The sequence below is a fragment of the Polistes fuscatus genome, unplaced genomic scaffold, assembly GCF_010416935.1.
Source record: "Polistes fuscatus isolate 324 unplaced genomic scaffold, CU_Pfus_HIC Scaffold2, whole genome shotgun sequence".
Classification (NCBI taxonomy): domain Eukaryota; kingdom Metazoa; phylum Arthropoda; class Insecta; order Hymenoptera; family Vespidae; genus Polistes; species Polistes fuscatus.
Window position 1 is genome coordinate 6,738,674 of NW_025113096.1, and position 18,983 is coordinate 6,757,656.

General features: G+C 28.6%; 1 protein-coding gene and 1 non-coding gene across 7 annotated transcripts in view; both read right to left on the reverse strand.

The window, feature by feature from the left end:
- Positions 1 to 18,709, reverse strand: part of LOC122516826 (orexin receptor type 2-like) — a 37,670-nt gene extending 18,961 nt beyond the window's left edge. The window contains exons 1-4 of one of the 6 annotated variants that reach the window (XM_043635002.1): positions 18,522 to 18,709; positions 17,384 to 17,451; positions 15,828 to 16,263; positions 14,244 to 14,903 (exon numbers count right to left, since the gene is read on the reverse strand). In XM_043635002.1, the coding sequence (XP_043490937.1) occupies positions 14,244 to 14,678 (435 nt within the window). In that variant the 5' untranslated portion in view covers positions 14,679 to 14,903; positions 15,828 to 16,263; positions 17,384 to 17,451; positions 18,522 to 18,709. Of the gene's footprint in view, positions 1 to 14,243; positions 14,904 to 15,827; positions 16,264 to 17,383; positions 17,538 to 17,709; positions 17,732 to 18,166 lie in introns of those variants that run through there. The other 5 variants (XM_043635000.1, XM_043634999.1, XM_043635004.1 and 2 more) reach the window with 5 other exon arrangements.
- LOC122517258 lies at positions 12,315 to 12,449 on the reverse strand. Its single transcript, XR_006303762.1, has one exon. It is a non-coding gene; the product is annotated as a U11 spliceosomal RNA (small nuclear RNA).
- Positions 18,710 to 18,983: the final 274 nt, after the last annotated feature.

Sequence of the window (18,983 nt, forward strand, 5' to 3'; positions counted from 1 at the left end):
TAGTAATCGATCTCGTTTTAAATAAGAACATCTTGAACTCGGTTGTAAAGATTTTATTTTAATTTTTTTTTTCTTACGCTTTTAAAAGAAATCGATAAATCAAATTACGTACCCACGTAGATACACAACTACATGTATATCAACGTAAGTACAAGTTGGTAAATATAATGAAATGTAAAAAATAAGAACAGCTTAACTTGATCCTAATTTAGGAGCATGGCAAATGATTGATGATGCATCGCGTTAAAATTATTTAAAAAAAAATTTCTTTTTCCTTCTAAATAAATATAATGAACATGTAATTTGTTGTTTTCTTAGTTTCTGATTTTCATAGTTTTCAATTATATATAATATGCAGGACCATGTGTACACACGTGCAACGTACTCGATGTATTTCGTATGCACTGATTTCATTTACACAATTTGCATGACGTAGTTTTTTCAGGAAATTAGGATATTGAAATTTGTGGCATGGAAAATATAGTGATTAATAATTGCGGAGAATCTCCGTTGAAGCTTATATTCAAGCATTGTATACTTTGTCCATTAATTAATTCCAGAGACAAAAATATATTTTGTAGCTATTCAAAATTAATTAGCGTCATTTCATTCCTGAAGAAAATTGATCCATAAAATGACCTGCGTAATTGGTAATTGATAATTACAGATGCAATCAAATGTGATCTCGCTTATGAATACATATTAATGATCGTACGAATATAATAAATTTTCGTCTTATATTCATTAATTGATTGTTAATAAGTTATTTGTTTATAAGAAGTTATTGTTGATAATTTATCAACAATTTATCGATTATATTATGTCGATAATTTATCAGTAAATACGTATTCATCTGATTTTTTTTATATGAAAATTATGGTTTATATAAAGTTTATATAAGTTTATTACGGAAAACCAAGTACATTTACTGTAATACAAAAGACTATAAAGAATTATATATATATATAAATATCTATTTATATTTATATATTATTAATAAAAATATTCATTTCTGTAAGAATTCATAAAAGAATAAAATGTGTAAGAAAGATACTATAATTAAAATTAATATAAATATTATAATTGATTTAAATTATTTATATATTATTATTAATATTATTTATCATAAATAATTTATAATTATTATTATTATTTTAATATTTAATTTAATTTATTTATTTTAATTTATGAAATTTTAAACATAAATATTATGTGCATACGAGCTATTTAATTTGTAAATAGCATTAGTCTAAATTTAGAAAAATTGAATTAATTTTATTAACAGTCGTAATAGGATCTAATATTTTCATATAAAAGAACAAAAAAGTGGAACCGCATAATTTTAAAAATAAACGACTCATATATAACAGGATAAAGTAAAAAATATCTAATTCTAGAGAGAAAACGGGATAATTGAATTTCCGTTCTACGTTCTAATATTTTTTTATTTTCGGTCGCTACGTAGAAGTGTGGTTTTAACTTAACAAGTACTTTACGTTGGCTGATAAGTTCTCGACAATTTTCATTTACAAGTATTAACGAGGATGAATTGATTCATGAATTTATCATCATCGATCAATTCAATAGAATTATGCAAACACCTATGAAACCTCAAAGTGAGAAATAATTTGTTATAAAATATATAGTATGAATCTACTTATTTTGTTATTTTTATTTTGAACAAAATTATCAACTCATAAAAAACTTTTTATTTTATACGATTATTAAAACTACAATCAATAGTTTTTTTTTAGATTCGTTAAGTGAAGAATATTTATATTACTAATAAATACGCTATCAAAAAATATTGCAAAACAATCAAAAAGAAATAAAAGACAACCGAATAATCGATGGAATTATTGAAATATTTTGTTGTGATTCAACTTTTTTAAAGTAAATTTAATTGATATCAGATAATTGAGGGTTGGTTCGTTGCTTTTTGACTCTTTTGATCCAATTTAAATAACGTAATTAGTTTGAAAAATCTTACAACAAAGTAATCAGAATGCATATTAAAATACTTATATTATTTACTATTCCTATTGTGCCAATAGAAAGTCATAAAATTGAATTCTAACGAAATTTTAACGCGTTGTACAATTCTTAACTGTTCTCTTTTTAATTGAATGAAGGACTAGAAGAACAAAAAAAGGGTTACAGGCTTTTTTTCGATAATGAAAAAGCTCAGTGCAATAAGTGAAACTCTTAATTTCTTCGCCTCCAATAACATTGGAGAACACTTTCCAATATAGTGGAGACTCTCTATTTTTATTTATTTTACGATCCTTTTCCGTTCGTAGATAAAGTTCTTTTTTCTACGAACAACTTTTATTCTTTTTTAGTAATTATTTTATCCTCTCATGATGGAATTTTTTGGGATTAACAGTGATCATTAGATTTGTTCTTATAGCTGAGGACAAAGTAAAATGATATTTAAAAAAATCATAACAATCATTCAAGCTAATATACAAATAGAAAGATTAAAACTCCATAAATATAGGTGAAATAAAGCAAATAAGAGATTTTGAATGATACCAATGGCGATCAAGTGAAATTGATGTTGATGAGTTTAAGCAATTATGAAATATGCTATATTTGTTAAAACCACAAAGCCAAAGGTAGACATTTATAAAAGATTAGTACGAAAAATATATATGTAGTCCCCTAGCAGATCACACTGAAAGATAGTTTATTTCGCGTGAGATATTGTTTTGTTCGTCTGACGTGAGTGGTTACTGGATCGATTTTGTTCGATATGAAATATTAACGCGTGACATTTCCTTCGTCATTTATGATCTATCCAATCTTGTGATTACATGTGACCGTGTCAAAATAGGTTTTAATATTTGAAAAAACATAATTACAAGGATAGGAACATTATTTTCCTCAAAATAGAAGATTACAAAACGATTTGCTTGTTAGATTTCGATTTAATCGTTACGAGGACTCTTTGCTCTTCCGTGCTTTTCGTAATTCTCACATTCTCAAATTGATTTGCAAAATTCTCATATGAGAAAATACATGTTCTATGCATTTATTTTATTATATGCATAATTACATATTACTTTAGCATGATTTACTATTAAACGTGTTTTTTTTAAGTATTCAAAAGAAATTTGCTTTTTAATTATTTTCTTAGTATAATTAGTATTATTATAATCATAGAGCGTAATACTGGGAGAATTTTCTTTTCTAGTCGTAAATGAGCAAACTTTTACAAAATATTTTATATCAAGTATATATGTTACCGTCCAAGCCGTAAATCCGTCCTTACTAGCTGTACCTAGTCACAGCCAGAAATGCAAAGCGCGTTTAGACAAAGTCGAAACCGAAGAATTCTTGCAGTTTTTCCTCAGCTTGAATATAATACTTTGGTATCCTATTAGGCCAGTCAAAAAGTGCCAAACTTCTGAATTTTTGCAGACCAAGGGAGAATTTAAGGTAAGGTTAATTTGACGACGCTGAATCGAATGGTACTAATTTTATTGCAATCTGATACTGGGTTCTCAAGAAAAAGGGTAAAAAATGTAAAAATTGGTAAAAAATGGCCTTATCTTAGAATCTAGGTATTTATACAAAAAAAGTTTCAAACAAAAGTTGTAGAGAATTAAAATATACATAAAAAATGTTCTAAGGGTTATCTTCGTATCTGCAAAAATAAGCGAGAAATATTGAAAAAAAATAATTGTAGAATGGGGCGCAAAGTCTGCCTCTCCGTCGGCTTTTACACGCGAGCGGGATAGTATGCGTGCAAGCGTCCGTGTGTACTAATTCGCAAACGAAGGATCTTCGGTAATCTTCGGGTCTCTCGGCCATGAATGCAAGTGCGAGTGAAAGAAGAAACCGATATTTCTCTCTTTCTATTTTTTCATGCGATAGCGAGTATTGTTGTTTTGGCCATCGATTGTTGAGCTTTCTGTATACGAGTGCGAGCGAGACAAGAAACCTATATTTCTCTCTTTCTATTTTTTCATTCGATAGCGAGAATTTTTCGTCTTGACCATCGAGTGTCGAGCGTTCTGTATATCTACATATATCAGCGTATAAGCGTGGCGTTTATAAATCGAATCTTGATGCTTAATTGCACGCCGTTTTTTTATTTTTTGTCAAAAATAGTGAACCTTGAATAAAAGAAAAACAATAATTCATTTTAACAGAAACTATTATTATTTAGTCGAGAGTAAAAATAATGAATTAATTTGTGTCTCGACACATAAAATTAATTAGAATAATTAATTCATATAAATTTGTTGCCTCACATAAATTGATTTGTATATCAAATTGAATACATATTCTCTTTAAGACAAATTTAAAATTTAAATATTTTTCCTATTAAATTATGTATTTTATAAAATTTTAAATTACTGATTTTTTGTCTCGTAAAAATTTATTAGTTTATCAAATTGAATACATATTTCAAAAAGAAGAATCTTATATCTACGCATAAAATTAATTGAAGATATACAGGAAAGGATATATATACAGGAAAGGAAACTGTAGAATTTATTTTTTGGCTAGACATATATAATTTTAATTTATTTTTATTATGTTATTAAAAAACAGTAATGCATTTTTATTCAGCTTCTAAGTCTTAAGAATTGTACGAAAAAAACTAAATACTCGTCAAGTGGTGCGCTAGCGTAAGTTGTATCGTCCTGGATTCTCGTGCCGTTTATTAACGTTCGATTCTTCTTAGGGGAATTATTTTTTTTATAAGTTTTTCTATCCTTAGGTTATATAAATAATTTTTACATTTCCTAATTTCTAATTATATACAGAAAAAGAAATTAAAATTATTACAAAAAAATTAAAAGCAATAAATTTGTTTACATCTTGCGCAAATAAAGGAAGATTTATTACTTAAAAAACAAATTCATCCTGTAAATATCATCCTGAAAAATGTATTGTTTCGTCACGCTAAAAATTAATTTTTGTTATTTATTGGATATTATTTAATTTATAATTAGCAATTTTATTACACGCGTGATAACGTTGATTTCTTAATAGAATTTATATCGTTAGTGCAAAATTTGAAAAAAATCTGAGGTGGGACTCACTGACCGTCTCCTTGTCATGAATAGAAAAACTTATAAAAAAAATAATTCCCCCACGAAGAATCGAACTTTAATAACCGGTGCGAGAAGCGAAGACAATACTACTTACGCTAGCATACCACTTCACAAGTATTGAAATTTTTTTCGTACAATTTTTATGACTTTGAAGCAGAATAAAAATGCATTACTGTTTTCTTATAACATAATAATAATGAATTAAAATTATGTCTGGACAAAAAATAAATTCCACGTTTTTAGAATATCTTTTCCTGTATATCTTGAATTAATTTTATGCGTAGATATAAAATTCTTCTTTTTCAAATATGTATTCAATTTGATATACAAATCAATTTTTGTGAGGCAAAAAATCAGTAATTTAAAATCTTATAAAATACATAATTTAATAGGAAAAATATTTAAATTTTAAATTTGTCTTAAAGAGAATATTTATTCAATTTGATATACAAATCAATTTTTGTGAGGCAAAAAATTTATATGAATTAATTATTCTAATTAATTTTACGTGTCGAGACACAAATTAATTCATTATTTTTACTCTCCACTAAATAATAATAGTTCCTGTTAAAATGAATTATTGTTTTTCTTTTATTCAAGGTTCATTATTTTTGACAATAAATAAAGAAACGGCGTGCCATAAGCATCATGATTTGATTTAAAAGTGCCGCGCTTATACACCGATATATATAAATATACAGAACGCTCGACGCACGATGGCCAAGACGTAAAATTCTGTCTACCGAATGAAAAAATAGAAAGAGAGAAACATCGGTTTTCTTTCTCACTCGCACTCGTATACAGAACGCTCGACACTCGATGGCCAAGACGTAAAATTCTGGCTACCGAGTGAAAAACTAGAAAGAGAAAAATATTGGTTTTTTTTCTCACTCGCACTCGTATACAGAACGCTCAACAATCGATGGCCAAAACAAAAATACTCGTTATCACATGATAAATAAAAAGAGAGAAATATTGGTTTGTTCTCTCACTCGCACTTTCATTCAAGACCGAGAGACCCGAAGATTACCGAAGATCCTTCGTTGCGAATTAGTACACACGGACGCTCGCACGCACACTAGCCTGCTCGCGTGTAAAAGCCGACGGAGAGGCAGACTTTGCGCCTCACTTTACAATTACTTTTTTTCAATATTTTTCGCTTATTTTTTCAGATACAAAGATAACTATTAGAACATTATTTATGTATTTTTTAATTCTCTATAACTTTTGTTTGAAACTTTTCTCGATTTAATGCCTAGATTCTAAGATATAGCTATTTTTTACCCCTTTAAACCCTTTTTCTCGAGAACCCGGTATCAGATCTTTATAAAATTAGTACCATTCGATTCAGCGACATGAAATAACTTTTAGATCAAAGAATCATATCTTTAGCTAAAAAACTGGAAGTTTGGCCTTTTTTGACTGGCCTATATCGTATATTGTATATAATACAACCAACGGTTGGATGATGTATCACTATTAAGTTCTTTTCGAAAGTAACATATCCTATTTTTTCTTGTCTAAAATCGAAATAAACGATTTGAAGTATATTCGTTTACCGTAGTCGACCAAAGTTAACCGATTTTTGAAAATAAAAATATGCGATTATTATTAAGAAACCATTGACTATCTTTAATACTAAGACCCGTTTTCTTGTCAAGAATTCTAATATGGCGTATTATAAAACTCGTATTCTCTCGTATCGTCTTGTCTTCTTGCTTTGGTAGCAGAGAGCCAAATATTTTACGTTACAAATTCTCTAAACGTCTTTATTTTCTTCTTCTTTTTGTCATTTTTTGTCGTCTTACGAATAAAAAGAAAATCAAAAAGGCAAGTAAGTAAGCAAGCACTCACCGCCGTGCGAAATGGAAATATATTTCGAATCTACGTTTTGATCGACATTTCTATAAGTTTTTCTCACAATTTTTCTAATCTTTTATTTTCTTATGTTTCCATCGAGAACAAAACTTTTCTCCAAGAAAATGTTCGATGACAAGAAAAATATAAAGTTTGACATATTTTTATGATAAATAATCTTGCAAATGGTTTTTTTAATGCGTTTTATTCACATTACATTAAACCGAATTTGAAACCATACGGCAGAACGATAATCTTACTTCTTTTTTTATTCTCTTCTCTTTTTCCTTTTTCACATTTCAGCATTTCTTTCTCAACAGAACCGGATTTGATGCGCAGATACATTTTTCTTCAATTCCTGTGACATTATTCGGAACAGCGTCTTTATTATTATTTTTATTTATTTTTAAATGTCTCTTATAACACAAATATGTTGAAAAATATTGTCGAAAATCCATTAATCGACAAAACGCTTAACATTATCGTCAAATATTTACATTCTTAGTTTCTTTTTTCATCGAAAAGAATTCGAGAAACACGAGATGTGTCAGTTAAATTCAAATCATTTGTTTTTATATAATCGCATTGTTAGTAGTAAAAAATGAAAAGAAAAAAAGACACGTGATTCTAAACTATTCTACATAAAAATGCTTAAATTATGTAAAGGATTATTTACGATACAGGTTATTAAATGTTTCGCATTATTTATTATTCTGCATATACGTACATATACATATACATGCATATATATATGCTATCATATTTTTTACAACGAAGCGATAATTTATGCTCCTTTGTTTCATTTTTTAAAGAGAGAGAGAGAGAGAGAGAGAGAGAGAAATAATTAAACTTTGGTAAAGTTATATTTAAACTTTGACTGTTTTAATTACACAATTTTGTTCACGCGCTATTTCGTGAAATGATAGATAGTGCGTTTTAATGTGATACGCCTTAAAGGGTAAAACTGTTATTTATTCTATGGGTTAGGGAAGGAAAACTTATGATCGGTATAAAAAGAAAATCATGGAAGGCATTGTAACGTAATGACCAATGATGGTTCATGTACATGCACATATGTGATTACTGAATACATAGAAAGAAAGACACATCCATAGTAAATTTGGTTAAGAAATGTTTTAGTTTAGATCATATTAAAATGCAACAATAATATAGGCGCATGCATATGCAAGACTATGTTAACCCGATCAAGTCATATTTCTCTGGACAATGGCATGGAAAGTGTTCATTATATAGAACCTTATAGGACCAATATATAGAAAGTTCTATATTTAAACAGTTAATCGATTTTATACGCCTTGATCCGATAAATGTTACGTTAACAGGTCAAGTTTCATTACTCTGGCCGAGACACTCTTGGACACCATTTAATTACCTTTGCTTGACCTGTCATTTGCGATCGTCTTTGTTGATACTTGGAAGGACCTACACTCTCCAAAATAAAATTATCATCGCAATTTTAGTTTTACTTAATGGTCTTTGACAATTTCATATTTTTTTTATCATGTGCTAAAATCCTTGTCATTTACGAAATTGTTTGTCTAAATTTATAATAATTAGGTTCTAACGTATTACGTTAAATTAATATTGTGGTAACGAATTCTTTTTTAATATAAAGCAACTGGATCATATTTTTAACATTAAAAAATTACTATCATACTTTTAACAAATTATTTAATAGTACGTTTAATACGTAAGATATTTTAAGACTTTCTTAACAGTGATAATTATTTTAAAATAAATTTTTTTCTGAGAGTTCATTAATTTCTAGTTATTTAAGCTGATTTTATCTAACAATAAGAGACTAACAATGGGTAATAAAGCTAGTTCATGTCACGCTAGATTAACGTAGCAAATTCGATATTAGATAATCTGATGCAATTAACTCGTAAGTTTTCTTCAAGAAATCTTTGTTATAAACGATTCCGATCCTCCCATATTGATCGAAAATAATCTTATAACTTTTCAATATAGTTACCCTATAGTAACAATACTATATTCAATATAGTTACCACATAGCCCTGTATATATTATATCATAGTTACAATGTATATTGACATAGTGAATATATATATATATATATATTCACTCATGTCAAGTATATTATCGCTTGAGATTCATAACATGAATATTGACATTCTACGCACGTTTTACTTGCTCTAACAGCCACTGAACGAAATAATATTGAATAGGAACAAAGATTTTTTTTTATTTGCTAACTTTTACTGAATCTAATTGTAAGTCATTCCGTATTCTTATTCGTATTTTTATCGCACGATGAAAAAAATAAAAATAAAAATCAGGAGCCAGACGATAAACTTTTTTTCTTAAATTTGCCAGGTTACTTTATTTACCACTTGCGCTATAAAGACGTGCCACGCATGTCGAGATGCTTTTGTCCCAAAACCGACAGCGACGTGTATACCACGTCGATAGGCATTTGTCTCAGAAACAAAAACGACGTATCTGTCACGTCAGCTAATAGCCGGATCCATGAAGCCTATATACACAAGGAGGAAGATCGCAGTGTTATAAATGTGGCTACTATATACACAATGAAAGGATGATTTCTTTTGCTACTAGAGAGCGTGTCGATATGCTTGAACCTTTTTTTCAAATATGAAAAAACCTACCTTTAACTTAGGAAAAAAATAGATAAATAAGTCGACGAAGTAAATAAAAAATTATAAACTAAAGAAAATGGAATAATTGGTTATGATATTACAAAGTCAAGAAAAAATAACAGTAGCATGAAAAAAATGTCGATAAATCATTCTATATATCTGTAAAAAAATTGTGAAATGGAATCATTTAATCTTTAATTCAATTATTATAGTATAAAAATGAATAATACTGCATGTAAAATGCAACAAAAACATCAAAGAGAACTATTTGTTTCATTTGTTTATTTATAAAATCACACGTACTTAAATCTGCACCGCCGCCCTAGTGGAGAATTATCGTACTCGGTATTTAGTTATTTTTAACAACACAAATTCGACGAAAACGCGTATCTCGATCGTCCTCCTTGTATATAGCTTCGTTGCTGGATCGTTCATTATTCGAGCTACACTTCCAGAGTGCACGACATGCCTTATTGCATGTTATATTGTAGAGCGCGGCACGGCTATCGAAAGTTAAATCGTAGTGCAAATGGTTAAAAGGAAAAAAAAAATAACGAAAAAGAGCAAATAAAAATTTTACGAATCGATTATAATAATACAAAAGTTTAGTTATTTAATTGTTGCATAATTTCAATTGTATTGTTTAAATTATTTTCTATATTCAATAATAAATATTTATTATTTATAAAAAATAATTTGTTTAATTAGTAACAACAATTTATCTTTATTTAATATTACTGTTTAACGATTTTAAATGTAGAATAACTTTTTATTCTAATTTAATTTTAATACAAACGAGCAAAATTCGAGAAAAATTTACAATCTAATATAATTATTTTAAAAATAAACGTTGGAGTCGTGTCATTTGAATTAAAAACGACAACGTCGTTTACGCTCGAAGAGGCACATATTCTTTATGAAATCTATGCTTTCCAGGATCGCATAAAATGTATTGTTTACATTTGGCGGCACGTAAAACGTACTAATCAATGGCATTATTTATCAGCGAGATAGGTTCAAATTCTTCAGATGGTAGATAAATCGTTTACTGCGTTTCTTCTTTTCGTGAAAAACAAAATAAAAATGAAAGGAATCCTTTGGTCATGGAATGATTTCACGTTATTTTAATTATTTTAATTGAAATACTTAATACACGCTTGTATTTAAACTGTAAAAAAAGTCGATAACGTTTATTGAGTTATAAGAAACTTCTATTATTTTTAAGAATAAATAGAGTGTGTAAGAGATGCGTTTTGATGCGGATTGGTATTATAATATTACTATTTTATATACTTCAAGAAGACGATAAATGCATATTACGACGAAGCTGCGATAAAAGAACTCAAAGTAGTAGTAGTAGCAGCATGCCAGATGAAATTTGTGATGTTATTATTGTTGCATATATGTACATATAAAAACTTTCAGGCGTGCTGGGAAAATTAAAAAATAAATAAATGATAGTAGTGATAGTTTAATCAAGTGTCGCTATTAAAATTTCGTTATAAACTTAATTTAGATCTTAAACGAGAATTTCTATATCAATTTCTGAAGTAAAATTAAATGGAAACTTTCATAAAATTAGAAACGGTGTAAAATGGGGGGGGGGCGGAGGGACTGCGTTTTATGTTCTAAACATAAAAAAAAGAATAGCAGTCGTCAAACAAGTGATTATTGCGACACTTGTTCAGGTAAACTGAAAATGTACAGGGGGATCATTGTTTGCTTTGTTTGTTGTCCAACACCATGAAGAATTGTAATAATTCATATTTAATTTACAAAAACAATATTATATTTAGAAAGTAAATAAAACAAAAGAGACATGCGCATAAAGCATGTGTGATTTTTCCTATTTTAAATTAAACTTTGTATGTCAGATGACACTCTTCGAAGCCACAATTTGCCGAAATTGCTTACAAGATAGGTGTTTTTTTAAACGTTAATGAAACTTAATAAATTTATATTGGTTCGTTAGGACTACAGACCGTAGAGACATATGGTAGTATTATAAAACCATTCCCTAAGAACAGCCGTTTCCGAGAAAATTAGAGTTAAAATTTCACTAGTACTTCTATAATATTATTATAAATTCTTATATAATAACCACCATTTCTTTGGATCATATATTTAACAGAAGTTGTAGCGTGATTTGTTCTGTTGTATTGTCAAACAACTCCGCCTGTATGATTGCTGGGCGGATCGAGATCAGCGATCATGTTGCCGGTCTTAAGTCCGGGAAAAGGAGGAAGGTTGTTGGATCAGGTTAGCCCCCTATCCAACGTAAAAAAAAAAAATTTCGGCTCATAGAAACGACACTCTGCCTCGGAATAAGTAAAAAAAAAAGAATTGAACGAACATATTAGCAGAATGGACAACAGAAGAATCGTCAGAATTGCACGGGATAAGTCACCGATTGGCCGCAGAAGTACGGGGCGCGCCCACAAAAAGATGGTGCAAGAATTTAACAGTGTGCAATAGGCAGAAAACGTCGTTACGAAACAGGCAACTTGCCTTAACTAAAGAATGAAGAAGAAGAAGAAGTATTGTCAAACAAGAGCTGCCTAAAATGCAATTCATCATTTCTGAGCGCTCCTCCCCGCCATTAAAATGATTTAATTTAAATTAATAAATTATATTTTTCAGTTATTACACGTCACAATAAAAGTGGAGAAAAAATACAAAGAATTTTGTTTTAATAAATTTTATGATATAATTAATTTCATGCTATAATTATTCTATTTATATTAATGGAGGAGTCAGTGCTTTAAAGGCAGCTAACATCCTCACAGTTCTCAAAAATTATGTACTGGGTATGTCTTGATTTCCATACCCCGCCGATCCGGAGACAGTCCGGCGCGCTATAAAAGTAGCGAGCACCCTTTTTAATAAAAGTAGGAGTTTTGCGGTATCTTATATAGGATTTTCATCACATGATCATAAGTGAGAGAGCATTAACATATTGAGCCATCTATTGACTCAATGCCGAACTAATTTTGCTGTTAGAATTGCATCGTACAGGCGTAAATTTTACAAATTCACAATTTAATTTTAAATAATCAAAAAATTCATACGTTCGATACTTTTTATTATATTATTTATTATTATTATTATAATATTTAAATCTTCGTATTGTGAGTTCTTCTCACACTTAAATAAAAAAATTATATTGCGACGACGTACCAAATTTATTGATGATTATTTGCGATACAATTTAAATGATACTTTACATTAAAAATTTTCCATTCCATTAAAGTAAAAATGAGATAGTAAAAAAAAACAAGAATAATACAAAGATATAAAATTTGAATTGAATTTATAATAATCGATGAAAAATAATCGGCAATATTATACGTTGGCACGTATTTTCAGCATATACATACACATACATAGATGCATACACATATGCATATATGTTTCGTGTAACAATTTCTATACATAAAACGTGTAATATATTGATGCTGGAATTTTCGAATAATTCTCCAACGTAAAACTAGAAATGTCGCGTAACAAATATGTACGTAACGTATAGGTAAGACTATAAGTGTGTGCATGGAGCATGCAATACATATCCACACAGCGCGAGATATAACAATAGCCAAGTAAGGAACGTGTTGAAAGAATTTGTGATACAATGCAGCAGGTCGGTAATGCTGTCCGTGCTTCTGGTAAAGACTTTTCGTTCAGGTTGTTTTTAATTATGCAAGTAAATTTATTTCTTAAATTTAAATACACGTTTTAAATTCATTCCATAGTCTTGTTTTTGAATATTAATGATGTTATATCAACCTTTGATATTATAACGTATAAATATGTATTATATATTGTAATCCACATACATTACGAAGTTTAAATTTAACTAAGTAATTTGTTAATGAACCATGTGACTCTTATATGAAATTTTATATGAAATTTACGAGCCATCGTGGATGTTTACCGTACGTACGTGAGTTCTTTAAACGAAATAAAAACAAAAAGAAAAATGTAAGATAAAAAAAGAAATGTAAAAATACCGTAAGAAGAAAAATTGTTAAACGAGAGATTAATTTAAAATGAGATTACGCCCATCGAGTAAATCTCTCTCTTTCTCTAAGGAAATGTACAGATAATCGACATAGGTTTTACTGTTGTCAAGGTAGCTTAAGACCATCATTTCATCGTCGTTCGTTTTAGAATTTGAATTTATTCACGACCTTGTACTCGCAAAAGAGACACTACCCTCTTGTCTTTTGCTCTTCTATTTTCTTCGAGTTCCGTAAAATTAATGACTTATTTTCTGGATCTTATGATTTAAAACGAATTCACCACACACTTTCTACATCCATATTAATCCATCTTCTATGCTTTATCTTATAATTAATAATAAGATGAATTGTTGAAAGATTTTTTACAGTGTATCATATGAATGTTTATCCGATGTTTATTATAGTAATTTCTGTATTCCGAGAGAAAAACAAACATTAACCCAAAAAAAGTCTTAGAAGAGATTAATCAATCCTTTACTGTCGAATAAAATGTTTAGATGATCTTGACGAGATGTTTGAAAATTACGTATCATTAAAATCTAATTGAGGTTATAATAAATTTTCGTAGTCAGAATAAAATTGAATGTTTAGGGTCTCTGAAAGACACAAAAGTTAATAATAATTTTTAAAATGTTCATATTATTGATCACATGTACCTGAAGATACGGTATGGCCTTACAAAGTCCCCATCCAAGAAACCAAGTCTCAGTGACATCCCAAAGCACACTCGGCGGCAAACATATGAGAATAACCAGAAGATCAGCAACAGCGAGATTGACGATGAAGTAATTAGTAACAGTTTTCATCGAATGATTCCGAAAAATAGCCAAACAGACGAGGAAGTTACCGACGAGTCCAGTGATGAAAATGATGCTGTGCAGAGTTATCATGACCCAATCGGTGAAGTTTGGAAATATATCGTTGTACATGATGTCAAGGTATTCTTCGTCAGGTATGCAATCGTTATTTGTACAATTGATTTCATTAATAAAATTCGTTGAAGAATACAAATCGGATTTATTCGTGGTTTCCGTTAAAAGTGGTAAGACAAATAGGAACCACATAAGAACGAACATTTTTAAACGATTCATTTTTTCCTCTAATAAGTGTCTCTTCTTTTTAAAAATAGTTTCTTTAAAAAGTGCAGATTGTGTTTTTTAAGGAATGTTCTTATAAATTTCCAATTGTTATAGAAACCAAAATATGGTTGAAGGAGGAGTCTTATAGATCGAGAAAGATGAATTACTCAGTGTTTATCTTGACGTCTATGTCATCCTCTTAAAAGAAGTAAATATATCGGTGGTGTCCCTCACGTGCTATAAATTAAATATGAAAACATGAGCCCGAGGATCTTATATACAAGATGTTGGAAATAATATATGAATATAACTTTATATATTATATATATTGAATTGCACAAATACATGGGTATGAAATTTTACAGGTTGATAGTATTCATGATTATTAGCAAATTAACTTAAGACATATACATACATATGATAAGATAATTATTATCTATTATATTTATTATTGTAATATTAATTTAGTAACCTAAGCATTTATGACAACTTATAACTTTAATTGCAAAAAAAAAGGTGCCGGAACTCGTTTTTTATCTTAAAGCATTTCATTAAAGAAAAATATATTTAAATATCATGTAAATAAGATTAAAATTAGCTTTTCCTATATCACGGCGCTCCTAAAAAATTAAATATAATTTATCTCAATTTTTTTTCATTTTAGACATGATCATAAAGTTAATCAAACAAATACAAATATGCAACCGAAGACTAAATATAAAATAAAATTTTTTCTTCTATGTTTATTTTTATTCGCTTTTGAAACATTAAAAATACTGTAAAAAAAGGTGACGGAACGCCACTAACGTTCTAATGCGTTACATAAAAAAAAGCATTGATTTATAATTAAAACAAAGAGATATTTTTTGTTCCTTATAATCAGAGATTTTCGGGGACCTACCTAATTAAACTAAATTAATTAAATTCAATTGAGTTAGTTGTGGCAACTAATTTGTCATTTTGACGAAGAACTTATTTTTTCTTAAATGGTTAATTTAAATTGTTTTTAATTTTATTTTTTTACCGCGAAGGGTTACAGACCATAAAGATCATACCTAAATTTGCCCTTGCCTATATTGAATTCTATCAACTTGTAAAAAATTAATATCTACACGTATACAAAACATTTTGATATATCGTGCGTTATTATTTTACGCTTACCATTTTTTCTTCGATATCATCTGACAACATGTCAGCTTGGTAATGGTTCTGGAATGTTAAAGTTTCTCTACTTTCTTCTATGATCACCCACAAATAGAATCTTTTCTAGAACTTCTTGAAGTTGAATCAGCAACTTGATACAAAGTTTTTCTTCTTTTTTTCATTATATGCACCCACAAACTGACTCCCGAAAGAGTTTGTAAAATGTCAACTCGTAGATTGATCCAACCCGCAATGTTTATCCTCACGTGTTTGAATTTGTCCGAATAAGTTTAATTTACCGTTATTCTACACGAAATAATTTCGTATCGATGAGATGCATCAGTGTTCATTACCAAAGTTCGATTCGAGTATATAAACTCAATTACGCTCGTATACACTTTGCGATCATTCGTTGTTAGTTCAATTGTGCAATAAAGGCTGTCCTAGCTATAAACTTTGCATTCAAACGTACACATTATCGTTAGAATATATATTTCATTTCGAATTTAATATTTATTGAATTAATCAATAAGTAATGTTGGAATTTTTAGTACAAAGTAGATCGAAAAAATTCTTTAGATTATTTTACAAATTGGATGTAATCTTTAGTTACTTTTTTTTAAATTAATTTGTTTCTGATTCCAAATAAGTTCTAGAAGTACATTTTTATAATCTCAGAAGAACAAATGTTAGCTTAAAAAATCTTCAAATAGAATATTTTATTTTTGCAATAACCTCGGAAGTTTTTATTTATTTAAAAACTTTTGGTGTATTCCGTATTAAAAATTTAAACATCAAATATTGGCCTATTCAATACACGTATACGATCCAATCCTCGAAGTAAATCTATATTGCAAAAAATGTAAAAATGAGTTCTTTCGTAATTCTCAATATCGCAGTAGGGGTAAATACCAGTAATAATTCATTTTCCACTTACGGGATTATCTAAAAATAGTTGTAATTCTATTACATGTCTCCCGAATAAACAACTAAATAAACTAATTGAATTGGAATTTCATATCGTAGAATCGCCTAATTTATTTTTAAAAAGATATTATTCGATTATCTTTTTATGAAAGGATTCTTTTAATTGAACAATTTAATTGATATAATAATTATTCTAGTTGAAAAATGTAATAAAAAATTTTAAAAAATGATCAAAAAGTCTTGTGATATTATTCGAACGCTTGTTTCTAATTTTCGAGTATTAAAATTTTACCCGAACTCTAATTTCTAATAAAATCCTCTAATCTCTAATTTCTATTCAAGATGACGTGCGTATAAAATAAAATAAAAATAAGTTTCACATTTACGATGTATATTATGTATTTTAAATATGACATTTTTTTTCAAAAATTTAAACCTTACTTGAATGATTATAATAAACTTATTATCCTGTATGTAATGAAATCGCATAAAAAAATAAATAATTGTTTCTAGGAAGAAATTTAAAGACAAATTTTTTCGATCAACGAAAATACTGATAATTTTGGATTAGGTTAATCTTGTTTTAGTTACGATGCATTTAATTATGCTGACGATATGGAGATACTTGTTTTTCTTGGAATACTCACGCTTAAGTTTCTATCTTCCTTTGTCACTGACTATATCTACCAGCGAGTGAATTAACGCTTTTCAAGCGCTATAGTGGGCGTATTAAATTTAATTAGAAAATAAATATCCTTTATAATCTACGTCGTTACACGCAACAGCGAAAGCAAAAAGCTCCTGTGCATCCAAGCACCGAATATGTGTGCACGCGTGTGCACATGCGTACATATGTTCGTAAAAAGAATTTGAATGTTTAAATTCAATTTTCAAAATAATCGTTAAAAATATTGATACGGAAAATTTAATAAATTTTATTTTCTTGTTTAAAAAAAAATATGAATTTACTTACAAAAAGATTTGAAAGATTTTTGTCGTTTTTTGTATGTAATAAATTCAAATCGATCGAATCTTAAATTAAAACAAATTGTATGTATATGAGTTTAATTGTAAGCAACAAAACTAGTTCCCGTATCGCAATTTCAATTCCTTTTTTTTTTATTTCGTTTCGTATTTTAATTATTCAATTAATTGTTAATATGATCAGAGACGGTGCAGATACTCTTTTCATAAAGAAAAGATAAATTTGCACAAAAGTTCTAATTACGATAAGTGTAAACTTTTGTAATATTCTGTAAAGCTTTAGAAGAATTATTAATTCTGATGAAAATAAGATTTAATTTTCTTTTCAAGAAAAGCGAGAGAGAGAGAAAATGAACGATTTTTCTTTATAATTTCTAGCAACTCGAATTACATCCAAACAAATTTTTTTCTCTCTACTTTTGTAGATTTATTTTTAATTAAGAAACCTTGTCCTGAATTAGCACATCAATGAACATTTACTTTATTTAAAAAATTCCTTCCTCAAACATCTCGCGATCTACTTCTCGGTTTTATTTCATCTATAACTAATTACGTGCGCGTTTCATGATATTTTTATAAAATTTTATAAATAAAATTGTAAACTTCTTTTACGATCATTCCTTAATTTTTCAAACAATATTCTCTACACGATCGGATAAAATAACGATTCATTTTCATAATTAAACAACTACAAATCAAACTTTGTATTTATTCAATACACGAGCACGTTCAACAAATTTTAGCGACAGTAATTTCGTATCTATTCGTTTACTTATTCTCTTTGTGTATATTTGTATTTACATTAAATGCAACAATTAGTTTATATAATTCATTATAAGCAATTTTTTGATCCAGTTGTAACTGGATTTTGTTTTTATTTTTTTAAACATTTATTCAAAACACGACACAAATCAAATTACTTAGGAAACTTATTCGCACATGAGAAAAGAAACGAGAATGAGAGACGTTAACGCGACGACGGACTATGCGAAACTGAAGTTACCGTCGTTTTGACGAAGCACATAGATATACACCACCACTCGTGCGTGGGCCACGCCGCAGTCTCTCTGGGTTATTCGTTTCGAGGAACCTTCCTCGTTTTTCGTCTCGAATAAAATCGAATCTCTTGTTCATAGTTTGTATATGCATATACGTACATGTACGTACACTATCGGTCAAAAATTTTTATTGGCTGCATTAATTCCGAGAAAGAGAATATTCATAAAAAAAATAATCGGATCCCTTTTAAACTGGGTGTTTGAT